At 43.8% G+C, this 21,941-nt stretch overlaps 1 protein-coding gene across 8 annotated transcripts; it reads right to left on the bottom strand.

Moving 5' to 3' along the window:
* Positions 1 to 517: 517 nt before the first annotated feature.
* On the bottom strand, positions 518 to 20,830 carry GMFB (glia maturation factor beta). 8 transcript variants are annotated; one of them, XR_010832062.1, is made up of 11 exons: positions 19,997 to 20,020; positions 19,375 to 19,471; positions 18,790 to 18,839; positions 17,791 to 17,840; positions 16,697 to 16,779; positions 14,512 to 14,585; positions 6,733 to 6,849; positions 5,700 to 5,878; positions 3,341 to 3,461; positions 1,768 to 2,225; positions 518 to 1,015 (listed from the first exon to the last, which is right to left on the bottom strand). XR_010832062.1 is itself a non-coding variant. In XM_048066094.2 (7 exons), exons 1-7 carry the CDS (start codon positions 20,678 to 20,680, stop codon positions 3,363 to 3,365), a joined length of 456 nt encoding a protein of 151 aa, XP_047922051.2. In that variant the 5' UTR covers positions 20,681 to 20,830; the 3' UTR covers positions 3,341 to 3,362. The 8 variants fall into 8 exon arrangements, 5 of the variants coding, with proteins under 5 accessions (XP_047922051.2, XP_066854719.1, XP_013049308.1 ...); XR_010832060.1 differs by lacking the exons at positions 5,700 to 5,878; positions 6,733 to 6,849 and having other exon boundaries at positions 698 to 1,015; positions 19,997 to 20,209; XR_001212093.3 differs by lacking the exons at positions 5,700 to 5,878; positions 6,733 to 6,849 and having other exon boundaries at positions 712 to 1,015; positions 1,768 to 1,892; positions 19,997 to 20,209.
* Between the last annotated feature and the right edge of the window lie 1,111 nt (positions 20,831 to 21,941).

Raw genomic sequence — 21,941 nt, 5'->3', positions numbered from 1 at the left:
CCTTTTCCTTTCCTTTTTTCCTTTCCTTTTCCTTTTCTTTTCCTTTCTCTTTTATTTTCTTTTCTTTTTTCTTTTCTTTTCTCTCTTCTTTTTTCTTCTTTTCTTTCTTTTCTTCGTTTTTTCTTCCTTTTCTATTTTTTTTCTTTTTATTTTCTTCTTTCTTTTCATTTTATTTTCTTTCATTTTTCTTCTTTTTATTTATTTATATTTTATTCATTTTCTTTTCCTTTCCTTTTTCCTATCTTTCCTTTTTTCTTTCTTCTGTTTCGTTTTCTTCTTTTTTATACTTTTCTATTTTCTTTCTTTTTACTTTCTTCTTTTCCTTCTTTTTATTTTCCTTTCTTTTTTCTTCTTTTTATTTATTTATTATTTATTTATTTTTATTTTATTCTTTTTCCTTTCCTATTTTTCCTTTCCTTTCTTTTCCTTCCTTGTCTTTTCCTTCCTTGTCTTTTCTTTTCTTTTCCTTTCCTTTCTTTTCCTTCCTTGTCTTTTCCTTCCTTGTCTTTTCTTTTCTTTTCCTTTCCTTTCTTTTCCTTCCTTGTCTTTTCTTTTCTTTCCTTTCTTTTCCTTTCTTTTCTTTTTTCATTTTTTTCTTTTTCTTATTTTCTCTTTCCTTTTTTTTTTATTTTCTTCTTTTCTTTCTTTTTATTTTCTTTTCTTTCTTTTTTCTTCTTTTTATTTATTTATTATTTATTTATTTTTATTTTATTCTTTTTCCTGGCCTGTCCTTGATATCTACACTGAAACCAAAGATCAAGGAAACGGCAGTAACATTCAGTTTGAAAATGGAATTTGACCAAAAGGTAGAGGCAAGGCTTTTCAGGTGCAAAGGGATGAGGCAGCACCAGGGGCCAACAAACGCGGTGCTGTCCCCGATGGGACCCGGCAAGCAGAGGTACGGCTGCAGACAAGGAGGATGCCAGTCGTGCCTTGGGATGAAATACTTGGGAACAGGCTCCATTCATGCCCAGGAAAGGAGGAAAACCAGCTCTTACTATCCAATCAATGCATTCTGAAAGGAAACAGCAAGGAGATGAGAAAACAAACAGTTTGGGGAGAACACCACATAATTTTCTTCCAAGGGTTCATATAAAAGTCCTTTCAGTTTTAAGCAGGAATACCTTGCAATAAAGCAAGCCTGGGAGGCATTCCTGCAACCATTTCTTCCAGACACGTTGTGCAAGTCATGAATCCCATAAAACCAACAGCAGCCAAATAGCAAATAATATTTCCTGGTGACATTTGCCAAAAAGCTTTACACACAATTAACTGAGTCTCAAAACAAGCAATCAGCAGGAGCTTCGTTTCCTCCAGCACAGTAAGAGGGGACACTGCAGCAAAGGAGCTGTCTTCGGGAAGTCAGCTGCTGCAGACGTGAGGTTGATCTCCATAAAGCAGCCTCATCCTCAAACCACTCCCGTGCAGGGAGTAGTACCGATAGGACCCACCAAACTTTGATGTAACCCCCAGAAAAAGGTGGATGCACAGGAAAGGAAAGAACCAGGAGTGCAGGGCACAGCAGCCTGGGCAGCCCCAGGCTCTGTCCCCACTGCACCCCGCAGCCTTCCCGGCCACCCAGTGACCACAGAAAGGGCTGAGGGGCCACCAGCTGCCCCAGGGCTGGGCTCTGCTGGGAGACCCGACCACGCTCGGTGTGTGAACTCCTGGTTTCAGGCCTTTCCCAGGCTGCCCGGGGTGTCACTTGCACCAGAAAGGCAGAGGGGTCTAAGGAAACAGAGGGCACGCGAGGAGATGCAGCTATACCTGTTGAGTGTTGGTCTCCAGCTGCAGGTTCATCCGTCCATTTACTTGAAAAGGTGCCCGGATATCGTGGCCTTCACTGGTACCTGCTCCAAGTGTTATACCTGGAGCCTCCCTGGGACCACGTCCTGCAGAACCAGAGATGCTTTGGCACCAGGTCTCTTAATATGGCCCATGAGGGAGATCTGGCTCACCACAAGTCCCGCTAGAAGCCAGCTGGCTCACCCATCACACAGGAACGTGCGCTTCAGGGCACACACACGCCCAGAGGAACCCCACAGGATGCTGCCAAGCCACCGTGTGTCAGGGATCACCCGGGCCCACCACCACAGAGCTGCCAGCAGCCTCACGGCTGTTTGAACACAGAGCTGCGCCTCGCTGCAGCAGCGAGGTTTCCTTCACGGCACTCCAGACACAACGGATGCTGATGATTTGGGGTTGGGATATACGATCCATAGCAGCTGAAGCACAAGGGGAGGAGAGGTAAACAAACTATCCGTTCTGCACCTGAATAAGCAGCAGCGTTGCTATGTTGCTGATTATGTTCTGGGTTCATGTACAACAGAATGCTTTCATGGGGACGTGTAGTACCAGAAATAAAAGGGTGTGTCAGCCACGTATTTGTATTTGCTATTAACGCTGGTTCTGCCTCAAGGAATGCAATGTTTTATTACCTCTAATGCTTGCGTACCATTCATCTGCAATTACATTGTCAGGATAAATGGAAGGCAGTAATTCTGCACCACAAAGATTTTTGTTCATTGGAGGAGCTCTTGAATTAGAGCGTCCTTTTAGGGTAATAAAAAAAAATGAAATGCAAATTCTGTAGAAAAGGACCTAACAACTTCTCGTTTCATACATTTATTTGGGATCTCAAATCACACAACTACCTGCTCAGAATTTTCTCTGATTGAACTTTCTCAAGTCTTCCTCCTTGCACGAATCATAAAACAGCCCAAAAAACAATACAAGACAGTGGAGATCTGGAGGTGGCCGATAGCTTTTAATGCACTTTCCTGTTAGTCTGGACTCATTGAGCTTAATCCTGATTGGAATCCCAAGGGAAAATGTCAGTGTCTGTTCACTTCATCTTAAATCCCTCTAAAGCGTTTGCTGCTACCAGAAAACAGTCACATAATCAGTCACTATTCCGTGTGCCACAGTCTGTTCACAAGGAAGATTTAACTGAAGAAAGAAGACTCTGGCAGGTCACAACTACAGAGAGTTGTGATGGAAAGTTACAGAGCAATTTCTCTGAATTATCATGGTAGTAACTCACGCGTTAGCCGTGTTCTTCAACACCGCAAATAATATTTCTGGAAAAATAGTCACTTCACAGTTACAGAAGAAGAATCTAATACTACTGAACTCAGTAACAGAAATGGTGCTGACTTCAATAGATTTAAACTTCACTTACCAGGTATGTAGGAGAGAAAAATATAACTATTTCTCTACAATTTAGAAGAGACTCTCCAAGTAGATAGTAGTAATGTAGTCTGGCAGAGGTCATGTTTCTGCACACTTTTTACGTGCACGTGAGAAGAAGCAAAAGTGTACGATTTCTGCTCTCACTTACCTCATTTATGTGCCAACAGACATCAGGATGTAGGATGCTGGTTCACTGCTTGATCAGTAGGATGAAAAGGTCCCTGGACTTGTGAGTGCACCAACTTCCCTTTCTGGGCAAACTTCCTTTCCTGTTGTGATAATTAACTCTTTAGAATCGCTCACTAAACTCTACCATTACGTATGTGACCACATAAATTAATTAATGTTATAAAATCCTTTGTATATGGAAGTACGCCTCAAGAGAAAAAAGAATTACATATAAAGCTCAATTTCAAAACAGAGGCGCTGCCAGGCATCTCACCACGTCTCATTACGGAACTCACTTCTGGCCTCAATCCCTCCAACATTTACTGTCAGATGGCAACACTTTTCCTTTAATAGGCCAAATACTAAATGTCCTTTCAACAAGGTGGTTTGTTTTACTCTTGCTTTAGAGAGCTCCTGTCAACGGCTATCTGTGCAACTCAGAGCCCATGGCATAATATCAGAGCATGGCTGGGCAAAGGGACCAATAACTGCTTTTTTCCCAAGAACTATTTTCTAACATGTTTCGGGATTTGACTGCTCGTTAACAAGTTGAGAGGAAATTTCCAAAACATTCTGCATTAGCCTAGCTATAGCAGTGATGACTTTGAAAATCCCATCCTCAGTCCATAGCTTTAAATTTGGGTCCAAATATAAACCAGTGCAGCTAGTTCAGCCTGAATATGGAGAAGCTGAAACCATAGGCTTGGAATTTTAAGATGGCATTACACCTGGCACGTAATGAGAACAAACAAAATCCCCCTTTGTAAATTACTCCACTGCTAATTGTTTTAGTAGAGCACAGTCACCGCTGGTGGTAAGATTGCACCAAGGTGGAGTCAGGCGGCTGCTCACTGGGGCAAATGAGGCATTCACTCCTCCAGATGTAACGTCATCACTGCCTCTGCCCAAAAGCAGCGAGATTCATGAAGCAGCCAGAAGACGCAGCCTGGTTATCAAAACCTCACACTTCCCCCAGGCAGCTCCTGCAGTCCCAGATGTGCAGCACGCTTGAAAATTTGGGAGGGAGAACAAAGAGTCAGCTTGGGACACAGGAGACTTTGGTCTCCCTGTCCTCCCACAGGCATCCCACGTGGCCTTGAGCACAGCACCTTCAGGCCCGGGGTGTATTTACACACTTAAATCACACTAAGTAGGATTTCCAAAAGCCTTCGTCTACATCTAAAGTCTTTTCAAAGTCTTGCTTTTGATCTCCCCAGCTGTATTTGCATTACCAAATCAGCTCAAGACCCTACCAGCGCTAGAAATCCACGCCCCCTGCTTGTTCAGAAGCTTTCGGCGCTGCCCTGCGCTGCTCTCCTGCTGAGGAACCGCAGCAGCGCTCCCATCAGCAACCTCAGGCACAAGGAGCAGGGAGGGGTGGCTGACTCACGCTCCACGTCTGCCTCTCCAGTCCACATGGACAAGGTCACGGAGCCAGGAACTTCACAATCTTGTGACTAAACTGCAGCAAGGAGACCAACAGCGGCACCGGCACAGGGAATAAAGATGCAGAAGCTCTGTAAAAGGACAGTGCTCTGCTTCACCTCACAGCCAGGAAAAGGAGGCTTACAGTCCTTACAGTCCTTGGAAAGGGGACATCTAAGGAAAAAGGGCTGCTGAGCGAGCACATCTATTTTTTCATTCTTTTGCTAACACAGCTGTAACAATTTGTTTTGTACTTCTGAAGCAAACAACTGCACTTTCACAGCTGGAGGTAGGGTATAAATATTGTCTCTAGCTGATCCCTTGATCCAGTCCTCCTAGCTGAATTAATCACATTCACAAATCAATCCGGGATTTGCTGCTGTCAGAGCAGATGGCTAGGCAGGTTGCACTTCGAGTAAGGCGGGCACATTCTTCTTCCAATTATCCAGCAGCATTTTCCAACGGCAGATATTTAAAATTAGACCTTTTTTTGAAGAAATGCTAAACCTCTCCTGTTCCTTATTCAGCTCAACAAGGGCACTGACCCCTAACTTTCTGCTCTAGTTCTGCCCTCCCGGGCTTTAGTCAATGTGTAGGATCGCTGGCGCCCCTTTCCCTTTCAACTGAGTATTTTCTGCCCCATTTTCTTCCTGTCTTCCCATTTTCTGTAGAAAAGAGGCGACAACAACAGATGCTGTATGGCGTGGGGATTTCAAGGCTGCGTTATATTAATTGTAGAGCCGAGTAGTACAGGAAAAGGAAGAGAAGCTGCATTCATGCTACCAGCAGCCTTCCATGGCATGGAACAGCAGGAACGGCTAACAGCGCGCCTTTCAAAAAGCCTTGATGGGACTTCCCCACTGCAGCAGTAAATTTGCCATGAAAGACAGTCCTGCTGTTCTCCCAGTACTCACATCTGTTCTGCATTCAGTGTCTTTCTGGCTGATAATTGCTCTCCTCTCCTCTCTGTCTCCTGCTGAGGAACTGCTAGAGCTGTCAGAGGCATTTCGGCTGAGCTCAATCACGTTCTGCATGAGATGCCTCACTTACCACCAAAGGTGAAGGAGGTTAACTGAGAGGATGTTTGCTGTCCCTGAAAGAATGAAACATTACAAAATAACCCAGAGGAAACAATCCCCCTGTGGCGTCACGAAACCAACCACGCTGATTTACTACATCTATGCAAATGTATTAAAATCATCTCCTTCGCTTTGTGGGTCCATTAGAAAAACGACACGGAACCTAGTCAGACCAAGCCACGGCTGCAGAAGATGCTGCATATACATACAGCAGACAGCCCTAACCCCAGAGGATCACAGAGCCTCAGTATCACCAAAAGGAAAAGCAGATAGGGAAGGAAGCCTGAGGGGGGGACAGTGGCCAAGTTTACACAGCTGTAAATACAGTTTTACATGCCAGCAGCGGCCTAACCGTGACCAGGGAACATTCGCTGCTTCGTATTTCAGCGTTTTCCTTCACTGTTTTCCACAAAACGAAAATGGAGTGTTAATACAAAAATGGAGGTAGGTAACATTCAATGTCCTGACATACAAATGTGTGTATTCACTGGAGAAATCACAAGCTAAGGCCTAGGGTTCCTTGTGCTTCGAAACTGATGTGTTCATTAAAACATAGCTGGAAATGAGGCTCCCAAAGCCTTGCATACAGCACAAATCAAGCTGTGTATCTTACACAACGGCCCAGATAGTGAGGTTGCCAATTCCCCAAGATCGACTGTTTATTTTGAAAACCAGAACCCCTACTTTCACGTACACCCAAACGCAGCGTGGCAGGACCTTCGTCTGTCAGGAGACGGCGAGTTTTGGGAAGCCAGGTTGTCCTGCAGCCCACAGGGAACGTGGAGCAGTAGGCACACACACACTCACAGGACCCTTTGACCAGGGCCCTTTTCAGTGCCAGGAGGCTGACATAACGAGCAGCAATTACCCCAGCTCCTCCAGAACCGACTGCATTTCTCTTCCTGCCTGCCTTATCCCCAAAGGCCACGCCAAGATCTCCTTAGCAAACTCGCCCTAGGCCTGGGTCAGCCATCTATTCACACACCTGGAAGAGAAAGCACAAGCTGTGTATGATATTCAAGCTAGACATACATTGCAAATTCGTACCATTGCACAGGAGTTTTCCGTTTGTTCCCTATTCTCTTCTCTAGCTTTTACTTTAACAAGCACCCAACTGACACTTTCATACAACTATTACAAGTCAATGACCTTTCCTGAATGAAAGCAGCTGCCCTTCAGCTCATATCCCAAGACCTTCCTGTAATTCATTTCAGTCAGCTTTTTTTTCCCCAACTATTTTGATCATCTAGGCTCAGCAAGCTATCACCTCATTTATTAGTTAACCATACTCAATGGACAACAGAGAACATCATGGAACTGCCCGGGTGATCTCTCTCTACTGTGAGACCTTTTTATTCCTATCCTTTTCTCTTTCTTCCCTTTAATCAACTGTTATTCTTGAGAGCCATTCTTCTCCCGCAGCAGCTTAGCCACTTTCTTCGAACTTTTTGGCAACAGATTCTGCTGCAACACACTTGGGTGACCAAGAAGCCCTTCAAGAGGCAGATGCACCGAAGCAGGTGTGCATCGTCCTTCACAGCTGCTAGATTCACGCAGGGCTGCCCACACCTGAGGGAGAAGGGGTTTACTTCTAACACATTTAACCTGTGGTCCATTAATTCTGTTCTTCAGCACTGGCAGGAGCAATGCCAGCTCTTGAAGCTGAATTCCTTGGATTATCTTTAGCAGCTTTTTCAACAAGGTAGGAAAAAATCTCCAAAAATCAAGAAAAAGAAAAAAAAAACAAGAATGAAGAAAGGGAATACTTTGATCAGCTTAACCTAGTGGTCTCTCAGGCAGGAAAGAGATGAGCCAACAAGTGAAAGGAGGCAGAGAACTGAGTTCCTTTGTCTCCTTCAGGCTATGGGGTCTCCTTGACAAACACTGTAACACTGGGCGGTTGGCACCCACACCGTGCCCTATTCCACAGCTGCAGGTTATGCCAGCAGCCTTGATCTTGTGGGAGAGGTGCAATACGGAGCTCTGAAGTGGTGTCTCAGTCCTGTTGAGGTCCCATGCCATGTTGCTGCTCACAAGTGATTTGCACCAAGTTTTGAGGCACAAAAGTGCAAAGCAGAGAAGAGGGCAGTTATCCAGAGTACTCCCAGGTGCTGCCCTGTCCTCCCCCTTCCTGCCACCCTTCACCACAGATGGAAGGAGGAATCCTTACATGCAGAACAGCCACAGAGGAAGCATATTTAAGACCAAAGACCACACTACAAGTTCAAAGCAGACTCCAGGAAGCTGAGGAGGAAGGCCATGCCTAATAGCAATGACCCCTCCTCACACACACCTATGCTTGATGTGCTACTTTGCAATTAAAACAGTGAAACAGAACCTCTTAATTAAACATTTTATTTAAACCAATACAAGCACCATGCTTAGCAAAAAAAAAAAGATTTGGTTTAAAGTAAACATGCAATGTGAACTAGCAGAGACTAAACAGCATATGGAGGTTGTACTGGTTACTGATATTTTCATGGAATTGTCGAGTTCCCAAGACTGGCCATGAACCTCCCGCACCTTTTACCACCCGCAGCACTGGTGCCAACCCTGACACGTCACATCAAGTCTGGATCACGTAGCAAAAGCAAGAGTTTCACTTCTCATGTCCCATTACATCTCCATTTCACAGTTACTAGATGGATGTATCAAGAAGCGTTACTTAAAATTTCTCTTGAGCACACTGAAGCCAGGAACAGGCAGCATCCCTTGCTTTTGCACGTTTGACTCAGACTCCTGGTTTCGGTTTAACATTGTTTCTGGACCATTTTACAGTTAAAGGTATAAAAAATGGAATCTTGGTACACTTGCATAAGATGCTCCTTTGGAGAAGTGGAATGGTGTCAACACCCGCATTGCCTCTTCTAATAAATCAGAACAGCATTCATGATTCTAGAAACACACTTAAACCGTCAAATATCAGCATTTAAACTTGGTTAAAAAATATTTGAATAGTACAAGTTCATTTTATTGGGTTACCATGCAAACTCATGCTTCAGTTCAGCTTACCATCAATTAACAGGATTGCAAGAGCTGTATCCCAGCCAGCTATTCGATATTTAATGCAAAACAAGTTTATTGTGGCAGAAGTCTCTCTTTATGAGAAACTTTTACATTTAACTCTGGGCCAAGGATTTTGTGGCCAGCTTACTAACTCCTGAAAAATAGGAGTTCACCATGGAAAATGCTGACTCTCAGACCTTTAGCTACAAAGGCTCCCATAAATGGCATCGTAATTTGTTGTTTGAACCCTCTTTAGCGATCTGAAAATTCAAGACAAGTGTCTTCACAGACAGGCAACTCAATAGTAAAGCACAGTCAGAACATACTGGCCTTCCGAACACGGACACATCTGCCTCCTGCTGATCTTAGGTGGGCAGCAGTAAGGAAAATACAGTTCTACGGATAAGGTGGGAAAAATATGGAAACAAATATTTGTGCCGGACGGATTTGGATATAATCAATGTCTTTGTTTAACCAAGTATTAGCACTATCTATATCTCAAGGGCCTAGGACAGAAAGCAGCAGAAAGTTGTGCCAAAGCACTACTTTAGAAACAAGGAAGCCACAAACAAGCCTAGAATAGCAAACATCCTCTGCACACTCATTCTTCAAGTACCTGCAGCTGCTTCCTCACTTCCACAGCTCAGAGAAGGGAAGGAGGCACAGCTACCAAGCAAGACTGTTAGAAGACTAATACTGGTGGGCTGAGCAGCGTCAACATCGTCTTCCACAAGAATGTGGACTTTAGCACTCTCAACAGGATTTGTTGGCTTTCTACGAGACTTGAGGGGCAGCACCCACGGCAGAAAGTCCTTAAGCGGAGGCAACAAGCACACACAAAGTGAATGGCAAAGAAGAACTCCGAGTGAAAACTTCCAGCACGTGGACATAATCTTTAGTAGCAGAGTTTGCTTGGCAGAAGGTGGAGCGATCCAGAGATGCAGAGCCACGCTCACTCATCTGACTGCAGCAGCTCCTTCCCCCTCCTCCAGAGAGAGGCCCCCTTCACAGTCACTTTTGTTGAGACCTGTGCAAGCAGCAGTTGGATGCTGGCAGCCCACCAGTGTACAAAGTACAATGGCAGAGATTATTCATCCAGTTTTCCCACTGAAAATCAAGCTGAACATTACAAGTGGCAGCTTCCCCTCACCCACCCTGTACTTTGACATGCCTTACCTTTAGCACAATGCTAAGGGAACAACATTTTTGCTGTTTCAAGACCAATACCGTGACTAACATCCCTTTTAAGCCAGTCTTATTTATACAATGTTCATCAAAAAAGTAATTTTTTATTGATCGCTAGTACAGAATGACCGAGCAACAGTTTCATAATCAACATTTTTTGTCCAGGGAAATGAAATGTTTTTTCCAGTTCAATATGTTAAGAGAAATTTGATTTTAATTACAAGCATTTCCTTCCAGCACTGAAAGATCGATTTAATTGAATCATCCTAGCATGTACTTTGAATAGCTCCTCTCAAGTCAGATTTGTATACAAACAGATGAGCAGTAACATCAAACTAAGAAGAGAGATACCAACACTGATGACCCCTGCAAATAAATTCCTTGTGATCTTACAGGAATTAGTGTTAAAACCACTAACACAACATATGTTTACAAACAAAAAATAAACCTCCTTTCAGCAAAGGTTTCACAGCATGAAATACTGGCCTCCAAATTTAACACTGCATTCCTTCTCACCAAAGAAATTTGTTAGGGCAGCTGTATTTTAAGGTGTGTTATCAACAGGAAGCTGCTCTTACGCAGATTCTTGTTCAGCAGCACAACAAACACTCATGAGCAAGATAGTGAGATACTGTCACGAGCACTCCTTTTGCCACTGCATCGGCTGAACATGATGTCCCCTATCAGACAACTATTCTACTCGTTATAAAACAGATCTGTAAAAAGACTCGTCATTTATAAAAGTTAAATACTATATTCACATTAGAATCTTTAACTGTTTCAAAGAGATGAACCGTAAGAAAATGAAAAATCAAATCACCACTTATGCAAAAGCTTCACTTGGAATGTACTTTTGACCAACAAGCAGTTAAGAAAGTTAGAGACTGTCATTAAAATACTCAAAAAGCTCTATGTGGCCAACTTCTGTAACAAAAAGAGATATAAATCATTCAGTATCATGAAAAGCTTTAACCTCCTGGACTCCTACAAATGGAGCAGATGACTGGAATTTCAAGGAGAATGAGGTTAGCTTTTGTTTTATAGATGTCAACTGCAACACTAGGCACTAGGAAGAAATGTTACTTGGATTCTTTAACAAAGATTTTACCAAATTTGTAATAAGTGGCAGTGTAAAATTCTCAAGTCATTTTAAAGCTAACAAATTAAAGGCACGCAGTATTAACAGGTGTTCATATAAGAGGAAATGAGCAGAGGTAAACTTCTTAACAGTGTAGTAAGTTATATGCGCAAGACATCTGGTATGAAAGCAACCAGAGTTGTAATTCAGCCCTTAGTTATCTTCTAGTTCCTGCAAGACTGTATTAGCATGAGAAGTGGACAAAGCTTTGCCCTGAAATTTAGTTAAGATTGACTCAGTCAGCTGAGGAATTACTGGAATGACAAAAATTAGTTCCGAGAACTTGAGAAATTTCATATGGACTCAATGAAGGGATAAATGGATGGGTTTGCTGTACAAGGATTTTGCCTTTTTAATACTAACTGCTTCCAGGGAATAGTTTTCAAAACTGAGAAGACATTAGGTCAAAATTTCTGACAAGTAAGTGACAGTACACAATTTTTGCATATAAATGGCTAGTATACCTCATAAGGATGCATCTGTAGCTCAGAAAAGTTAGCGTCAGCTTCCAAGTTATGTTTGTATATAGCTATAAATCCCGAACTGAACGATTTTAGTTATAGAAATATTAGTCACAAGAGTGCAAAAGGATTCCCTGCAGAGAAGTATTCCCTTTTAACAGGTACATATAAGGAAACACCTGCAAAGATTTGTTACTTCAAGGAGACAGACCTGCTATTCTTTGCACAAACTTTGCACAAGAGATGTACTGCAGGAAACAGATGTAAATACAGTGCATTTTTAGATGTAAGTATTCATGTCTGGTTCCAGTATTATCAGGATGGTACATAAATACTTATTACAGAGGTTTTCTTAATGGAAGAAGCCAAGTTTCTCACGCAGCCATTCTTCAGTTAGGTCTTCTGTATTTCTTATTTCAAATACCTAAACAAAATTGTGTTGCGTAAATATTTGAGGTGCTGGTACTTCAAAGGGATAAGCATACAAAGAAATCAATAGCTTTCCACACAAGTTGTCTGAGCTGTAATAAACCGGTAACCAAGTTAAACAGTTTCCACTTGTTTTCTTGCATGAATGGATTATTAGACTAACATAACATCAGTTGAAAATACACAAGACTAAGCAGCCAGGAATATTAGTAACTTGACAAGTTAAAAATTCTGCAGTTCCTGTTTCTAGACATCATTCTCGTTGTTTAAAAATATATCTGAGAACAGCACATTTACTGCATTTTAAAGTTTCTCTGAAATCGCACCACCTCATACATAGTCTTCTTTAAATATCTAAGCAAGAGGACTGTCTATTTGAACAACAAAAATGAATTTAACCTCCAGGCTGAATTAAGCCTAAAGTTTAGACAGCATGCTCAGTACAGGACAGTTATTTTTTCTTTGCATTACAGTAAATCCATAGCATCCAGCAACATGTTTTCAATATAAGAAACAAGGTTGGGAAACCTCAGAATAGAAGACTCACAAAAAACGCCAACCTAAAGCTTTGTGCTTATCTTAAACTTTTAACATGGCCTTGAAACAAAAAACAAGACCAAAGAAGCCAATAAATTCTTTATTCTCCATATGGACAAGTGACTTTAGTTCTGATTTTTAATAGCCTTGATGAGAGGGTAGGTAAATTCTGTATTGGAGTCTTTCAGATGCCCATAAGCAGGTAATCTTTTCAGAAGAGTCCAGCAAGTAAAATCCACAGGCCTTCAAGAATGTTCTCCTACACAATGAAACCAGTAAAATACTTTCCTCTAGTCTACTGTTCCTGTTCTGACAACACTGAAAATAATCGATTTAGTGCTGAAATAGGTTTATTTATCCTGCTAAGTGTATAGAGTACATAGCTGTAAAAAGCACGTTAAAGCCAGCTGACCAGATGGCTTTCTGTAGGACTCGCAAAACAAGCTTCTCAGTGAACCTGCTGCTTGGATATGAGCTCATAGTTAGTCCTGTCCACAGTCATTTTACCATTTTAATCCTCTTCATGAAACAATTCAGGATTTGTATCATTTTTCAGCTCTGATGGACTGGGCTCTGGACACTGCTCCTCGTATTCTGGCAGTAATGCTACCAACCAATACTGACTTTTTAAGTAAAAGATTTAGGGCAGGGCAGGGTGTGAGGGGAACAAAATTCCATGTTACGGACATGGAACAGCTTAATAGAAGCCAAGCTAATATGCAAGCCACAGTGAAAAATAAAAGGACTTAGCTCACATGCAGAAATAACACCAGAAAGAAGTCACGGCATTAGCTAGAGTGAAGCAAGGCTCAGTGATGGACAGGAATAAAGCACATTTAAAGAGCAAGTAAACAACCTGAACTGGAGACAGGCTATGGCCAGCTTCAGAAGGAAGATAATCACGGACTTCTATACCCACCCCTAGGCTTTCATTCAAAAGTATTTCAGACCAAATAAATTTCTCCCACTTGACAAGCAGTAGTCACTCCAACACAGCTAGTCCCCAGGTTTTTGCCTTCCCATCGAGTCTTCCTCCTCACTCACCAAAACCAACTGCCTGTCTCCTCAAGAAATTCTTCTCCCTTTCTTTCAGATGCTGGAGTTCTCAGGTCTGTAAGATGCAGTTTCAACAGACCTTAAAAAGGTTTCCTTGGGGCTGTAGGTATGCTACTTCTGCCTCAGCTTCTGCTTCCCTCCCATTTATCATGTCAACTTAATCTAACTTAAAAAAGAGAGGTATTTCTTACGAGGTACAAAAGGTAGAAGTTCACAGTTCTGCTTTTGCCCTAATGCACATTTCTAATGGGATGTGGAAGTACTAAGTCAAGATAAGGAAGACTGAAAGGGAATGGTGCTGATGGGGAATTGTGAAATCATTTCACGCTGTATGAAAAGCCTGAAGTGACCATTTAATCTATTTAGTTTTATTGGTCAGAACTAACATTTTGAGAAAACCAGGTGCCAATAATGGAGGAGGCAAACACAGGAAGATTTGGAATTGTTCAGCAGTTGGCACATGTTACGTATTCTGAAGGCTATGGTCTGTAAACATGCAAACCCACAGACCATGCAGCAAAACTAGTCCACAGAATTCTAAGGCTTCGGTGTATACTGCTCATTAACATACTAATTCCCCAAAGTGAAGATATCTATCTTACTAAATGACATTTCAGTTACACGGTTACTTTTTGGAACATCGTCCCTCCTGCCCCCTAGAAATCCAGAAGTCCCCAAATATGCTGCTGTCTTCAGTCTTCCTAAAACAGACTCTATTCACTGTAATTACAAAGTCTCATAACATCCTTCTTGTTTTGAGTTCAAGCAAGACAGAAAACAGCTTCTGCAATATGCATTTAGAGGAGGGACAGTTACTTCAACTAGTCAAGCGTACCTTAGTGAGTTCAGCTGTCTGTACAAGCTTATTCTTGCTTCCAGCATACATCATCTGCTGTTCAGGCTTACATCCTGTAGTTGTGTGGGGAAAAAAAAAAGAAAAAAGAAGTTGTGTTTGGTTATTTCAACTAATACCTCAAAAGATTTCAAAAAAATCCAAATTGAAAGCTGAATTAGGCCACTTTTTCATTCAGGAAAGTGACCTAATTCTTTATGTACAGTATTATCCTTGCTCATACTTTCATATTTGGCACTTGAAAAGCATTTCCTGACAGCAGTTACACAGGTTCAATTGGTGGTCTCAACACGCATCTGTATTTCTGCTTAGAAACATCAAATATTGCAGCAAATAGAATCACCATTCAGAATAAAACAGCCAACAAAGCAGTAATTCCCATCGCTGCAGTACCGTGCTGATTACATTACATATAATTCTTTGCCATCCTGCTATTTCTGGAAGATTCCCAAGGCTCTGCTAGTTATACTCCTATGGATCTTTACCGCATATGCCTTTGAGCTAAAAATCACACTAAGAACAAACCCAGGCAGTTTCAATGTTGTCTGTTTCCCCCAAATTTCAGTCACAACGGAAGCTAACTGGCTGCTCACGACTCCTAGCTAATGGTTCTTTGTTTCTGACGGCAGTATCGTTCTAACACCTAGCTTACTGTGCAGAAAAAAAAAATAGAAACAGAAAACCTCAAGAAAAGATTTTCTTTTCTTTAGAAGCTTCTCGTTTAGAAGTTTCTAGATATAAGTGGACTTATAAATTTGACATCCCATAAGGAACATTGCCTAAATTATCTTTTTGAAGTACTACAGGTTTGCCTGCCCGCTTTGCTATTGCAAAGCCTCCCAGGAAGTTTCTTACTGCTGCTCTAACTCACAAAACATCTGTCCTTCTGAAGAGAAGTAACACTCAGAGAATACATCCAAAGATGCTCCAGTAACCACAGAAGAATATAGTCACTAGTTGCTATTAGCTACCTGGTTACTCTAGCTCTGAGTGATGAAGGGTAAAACAACGCAGGTTATCTCCTGGAGGATAACGAGGATAACCCACTGAGGGCAGCAAGCTGCCCTATTACGATTCAGAACACAGCGGGAAGCCACAGAAGCGATTCAGCTCTGTAAGTGCAAAGCAAGTCACAGGTTCTTTGGCTTCTGTTCAAACCACAGAGTTCCCTGTGCAAGTCAGTTTACGCTGAGGATTGCTGTAAAGCAAGCAAGAGGAAGCCACTGCTCTGCACAAACCTGGGATGACTTCTGGTTACAGTCTTTCTCCTCAACCACTGTCCGTTCAGCCCATCATTTTTACCTGTCCAGACCTGAGCTAAAGAATCCTCTGCTCTCCTCCTCATCCGCAGCTGTGACAGTCCTTTGCACCTCCACAGCACTGCTGAGTTGCTGCCCATCACGTACAGGGCCCCTAAGAAACCCTCTTCACCCCCACCCTAACCCTTTTACATCATCCCAGTCCTCTCACAGGTAGACACAGGTTCCCCTGAAGGAGAGGAATTGTCTCCCACCTAGTTGCTAACATCCCACGATGGACAGAGGTGTCCAGAAGCCTTCAGAAACAGAGGCGGCATCTTCTAGCTCTCTCCTCACTGATTTCCTGAGCTCAGTCTGGTCATATTTTGACACATCCCCAAGATTTGAGGGGAAGCCAACAGGAAACACATTAGGCTAGATCTACACGAACAGATGCAGAGCACTCCAGGCTCCTTTCACTTACAGGAAAACGTTGCTGAACATGCCACTGAGATCACAGCGGTCACATTTAGAAAGATGCACCGCTTGGAGAGCTACGCAGGAAAGTAACGTTTCTGTTCAGCCTTCAGAAACGGAAGAGAAAGGATCTCTTCTACCCTCCTCCCTAAGTGCCTTAAATATGAACCCCTAAGGCGATGAAAAACCCTAGCAACTAGGGAAGTCTGGGCAGATGGAAGTGTTGACACTTGTCATGAGCTGAAGATGAGGACAGAGCTCGTATATTAGAGGCTCCTCTCCCCCAAAAAAGGTCTCCAGCCAGCACCATAGCCTTATGGCACCTTGATTCCAGCAGTGGCATAAATAAAGTCACACATCTGAAGCATTACTTGAGCATTAAGCACTTCTATCGCAAAGAACACCCCCAAATTTATAGCACATAGTAGCTACCATTCACAGCGTTCACTCACCAACTGGACTGGAGAAGATAAAGCACAGCGGGTAGGAAACTCTTCCATCTTCATGCTGATACTTGTAACTATACACAATAAATGTTTTTTCTGAGGTTAAAGAAACTAGGAAAACAATTATTTTGTTAGGATATAATCCTCAATGATCAGAGCCTGATGCAGGCACAAATAAGTCACGCGCTCCAGACGCCTCAAATTCACTAAGTAGTCTCACTGCCTTTTATTTTCACTTCCATATTTGACTTCCAGAATTGGCCCCGCCTGTTTTTACCAACTTCTAACTGCAGCTGGGGAGAGAGGGTCGTCTTTGTACTACTGCTTCACATCAGAAAGCCAAAATCACCCTTTCATTGCAAGCTTTCCTCCCCTAGCTTTGTAAAAAGACTTCCCACACCCACCTCTAAGTTCCTGGATTTCTTTGCAGACCAAGCACTTCATTGTTTCAGGTGTTTTGGGGAATTTGACCTCAAGTTTTAGCTAGGATTCCTGCTTTACAGCCTCCTACTGCACTATGGTCATGAAAGGAAAGATTCAGAACAGCACCTGGAACATGGCCAGCCACCTTCTGAGGATACTGGCAGGGGATATTTTCTTTGCTTGTAACTTAAGGACCCCTCTTATTTCACCTAGTTATAAAGAATAATTTACTTCCCCCCTCGCTCTACTCCCTTCCCCCCGAACACACACACCTCTTTTACTAGAGGCATATGATTTAGGGAAGAATCCCTACAGGACTCCCAAGCGCGGTAACCGGCAGTTGTCTGTAAGTAGCAACATACAAAACCGGCACAATTTACTCACTTCTTGACATTAACAGCAGTATGGCTTCACTTCCCCAAATGTTACAGAGCATGGTTTAAAAGGAAATAAAGTCTTGGGAAAGGCTTAACTGTATCGGTCATTGCTTGAGTAAGCTTTTAAGTGGGACAACCAGCCAGTGCATGGTGAGAATTGATCCCTAGGATACCTCACAGATAAAATATTACTGAAGGCTCACTACAGGCAAGCATTGGCCTAAAAAGGTGAAGTCCAACTTTGAACGTCTTGGACAGCTTCCAGGAGTAAGCCAAACGCCAGCAGCACAAGAAGGATATCGAGGTTGTCTCTCAGGCAGTTCATCCTTTAGCTCATCAGGAGAAATACCCTGGTAACATTAAACAAAAGCAATGTTTGAACAAATTAACTTGCACTTGAGGGTGTAACCGAAGGCTAAAGCAGAAGAGTGGGATAGTGAAACACCTGTAAGTTAGATACACATCTATGGTTTAACTGATAACGATCTCTCGTACGAGTTACTAGAGCAGTTTAGGAAAGCTTGCCTGCTAAGAAATCCCTATGACTAAGCACAGAATTAATGTTAGCATGAATAATCATTCCTATTTTAGGCATAATGAGTTTAGAAAAAATTTTGGCTCTGGTTGGATATGCTGGCAGCTACTGTGGTTTTCTAACTCTAGCATTAAACAGAAGTAAGCAAGCACACCCAAAAAAATATCCGTTAAAGTCCGCTACATAAAAGGTGCTTTTGAAAAATTGCTCCTTGTACAAGCAGAGAGTCCCCACTTTATTCGAACACTGCATTAACTTCTACATTCTAGTGAATAAGAGCTGCAGTTAATGCTCAAATCCCTTGGAAGGATTTAATTTTGCCCTACGTACCATTAAGAAACACTACCCACTGGGCTGACCTTATTATGCCACCTATCAAATTTAGGATCTGCAGAGGATTAGCAACCCTAGCTTCTAATTGATGGCAGACCAGTTCGGAGCCACATATACAGGTCCACAAAGAAATGCTGCAGAGCACTCTTCAAAAAGCCAGCAGGTGCCAAAGACGCCTTTTACATACAGAGTTGTACAAGAACAGCTCTAAAATAACTTATCTTCTGTGCCATTAGTCAACTCCATTGTTTCTGCGTAGCTCCGCTATTAATAGTGCTGTGCTTTACATGCAGAGTGACCATGCATTTAAATAAGCTCATGACCCAAATTAGATTAAGAGTTTGATAACAATTTGAAACTAAGGCAGTACCTTAGAGACAACAATACATTGCAGGCTGAAGATACTCTTATTTACAATTCATTTAACAAACCTCATGCTCCTCATCCAGTACCACCAACTGCTTATCCTTGTCGATTTTCACTACAAATCGAAACAAAACACAGATCAACTTTCAACTGATTTATACAACGCACGCATAAAGCTTTAACACACACATAGGTACATTCCTCGTCTGCTCTGTTTCTTCAGTTCCTATCCCAAGGCTTCACAACATTCCTGAAGTCAAAAGCAGTACAGTCTAAGGCTGTTCACAGCAATAAGCTTTTTACAAATTTCAAAGACAAGTGTCAAACTCTCCTACTTAAACGCTATAAAATTTGTGAACTGAAAGTAACCATACCCTAACATTTTTTTGCTATCATTTTACAACCAGACATGGACTCTGAGCCACAGCTAGCTGCAAAAACTCTAAAGAGCAGACGAAGCCAAGCCTTCTCTCCTTAAAACTGTGTTTTTCTACTCTTAAAATTACAGGCAGAATGGAAAGTACTTAAGTTCATAGCAGTAATAGTCTCTTGAATCCTGTTTATCTGTTACGGCAACAAAATTACACGGGAAGGAAGAGAAGATTTTCTGCAAAATCTTGCAGTTTTGGCCAGTTGTGTTTTAAACTTACTTATAATGGCAGCATTGTTGGTTTCTTTACGAAACCGGAATTTTCTCAGTTTCTCCACCAGGTCTTCAGCAACATCACAAACCACCAGAGATTCACTCTACAGAAGGGAAATGGCAGAGGAGAGGGACAGATAAGGGAAATCTTTCTAGTAACACAGAAAAAAAAAAATCCCATGTCATGCGTATCTGCCCATAGCTCTTATGAAGTGGAACTGCAAGCACTTGGCTAAAGTTTCAGAACATATACTTAAACCAGTAAAACCATGAATGAAGGCAAGTTTTAAGAACAAAAACCCACTTATCTGTTCTTTTATCCGTCCTCAAAGCCACAAGGTTAGTTGTAAAAATTTTAGCCACTCCTGAAGTGGGATGTTTTTGTTTTTAAATCAAGGATTCCTGCTTATGCCATATAGCTCTTAAAAGCAAAGAAATCTTATTTCAGGACTTCACTTGGGAAATAAAGCATAAAGAAGCCCTTTATGGTGCCAGTAAACTGGCTAAGATAACGTAAGAATTTAAAAAAATAGGAACTACTGTTGACATTTCAGAATACAGATAATTGTCAAGGGTCACTGCTTTTTTTTACCCAAAAAGCATTAACTGAACTTTTGAGATTTACACACACAACGCATTTAAGACGCTTCAATCGAAAAGCAGGCGTGCTTTCTTTCCTCCGTGTGCCCGTACGCCGCCGAGCCCAAGTTTTCAGAAGAAATACCCAGATAACGCTTCATTAGTCACCCCGCTGGGGATGGGGAAGGAAGCGAGCGTTTCACAAGCAGGTTATCTTCCATTACACACGCAAGCTTTTCGACTGCACCAAGCCAACCCCTGCCATTTCCTGAGCAACGTTTTACACACGCGATCACCTCAGCTACGAGCTGCAAGCCGGCCTGACGAGGCAAAGCTATTTCCCACCTCCAGCTTGCTCATACTATTCTACTTGTAAATTCCTTACGGTAATAAGACTTTTTCTGACAGAACAGTTATATTTCAAGGCGTTTTTAGAGAAGCGCTCGAAGAAATACTTGCAGGACTACCCGTACAAGACCTTCTGAGGAGATGTTCCAACACAGCTTATGGACCACAATAAAGGCGCTATTTAAAGCGTAAGTTTTAGCTGGCCGGCACGCTCCTTTCCTCCAATACCGGCTGGAAGGAGTCTCCTCTCCTTCCCCCCGCCCCAAATCCCCTCGCAGATACCCCACATTTGTCGTTATTCCCAAAAAACCTGCGCGCCCCCTCCCCCCCGCGCTGTCCCCTCACAGAGCCCCCCTCCCCTCAGGCGGCGCGCGCCCCCTCACCATCTTGCGCGCGCGCCCAACCGCCGCCGCTCGCGCGCCGCCAACGGAAACCGCCGCCTCCCCCCCGGCCCGTGCTGCGCCTGCGCCGCCGAGGCCCCGCCCCTTCTCTCTCTGCCCCTCCCTCCGCCTCCCGGCCAATCAGCGCCGCCGCCTTGGGTTGGGCGGGCGCCGGCACGCGCCGACGGGTGGCGGGAGGGCTCAAGGCCCGCGGGGGAGGGAGGGGCGCAACGTTGTCATGGAGCCGAGGCTCCGCCCCCCGTTGTCATGGCGATGAGGCTCCGCCCCCCTGTTGTCATGGCGACGCGGCCCCGCCCACCCCGCGGTATCCTAGCGACGGGGCGGGGCCGTGCGCAGCCGGCGGGCGGCCCGAGGCTTCCCTCAGGATCGGGCCCCGGCCCCGGGAGCCGCGGCTGTGGGACGGCTTTGGGGTGGGAAGGGCTGAGGAACCCCAAACCTGCGGGGTCAGGCCAGCCCCGGGCAGGGTGTCCCCATAAAGGCCGCTGAGGCCTGTCAGTGAGCTCAAGGCTTTGCCCCTTTGCCGAAGTACCGGGGAATATCCGTGGAGAAATGACACGGCTGTGAAAAAACCGCCCTCGGGTGGGGTTTCCACCTTAATAAGGTTCAGAAAATTAAAGCGCAAGGCAGGCGTGAGGCTCAGTAATGTCTGCCCCTCAGAAAACTTCTTTTTTTATTCAAGTTGAGTGTGATTCTGGACGCGACCCAGGACTCGGAGCTGGCAAATCGCGAGCACCAGCGCCGCTCTTCCATAACAGGCTGCTGGCGGCCGTCTGGCCGGGAGCCGGGGGAAATATCTGGCTTTTGTCACCCTGCTGCGACGTTCGGCTGCCATAACGCTGCCTCCTCAGACCTGCCGCAGCACCGGCTGCTAAAGGGGTCATCCTCTTGCCTGCTGAACCCGGGTGAAGAGAAGTTATACTAACAAATGCCAGACCCACAGGACAAAACGGCACGTTTTCAGGCAGAGTTTAGCGAGCACCACAGAAGAGGAAGGCTGCCGAGCAGCTGCGGCTGCGTCCCTTTCCCTCCCTGTGCTCTATTACGTGTATTCACCTCCCTACGCTCTATATTACGCTCCCTACGCTGCTATTTCCTCACGGGGCGCCGCGCAGGGAGGTCGCACTCACTGCAGCGCGCCAAGGGCGCTGTGCAGCCCCCTAAAACCCCCCCGGGAGAACCGGGAAGCGCCGCGGGGCCCGGCTGCAGGCGGGCTACGCAAACTGCGCAGCGCCGCGCACCTTGCGCA

Source organism: Anser cygnoides, chromosome 5, assembly GCF_040182565.1.
Source record: "Anser cygnoides isolate HZ-2024a breed goose chromosome 5, Taihu_goose_T2T_genome, whole genome shotgun sequence".
NCBI lineage: Eukaryota > Metazoa > Chordata > Aves > Anseriformes > Anatidae > Anser > Anser cygnoides.
This window is presented reverse-complemented; position numbering and strand designations above follow the sequence as displayed.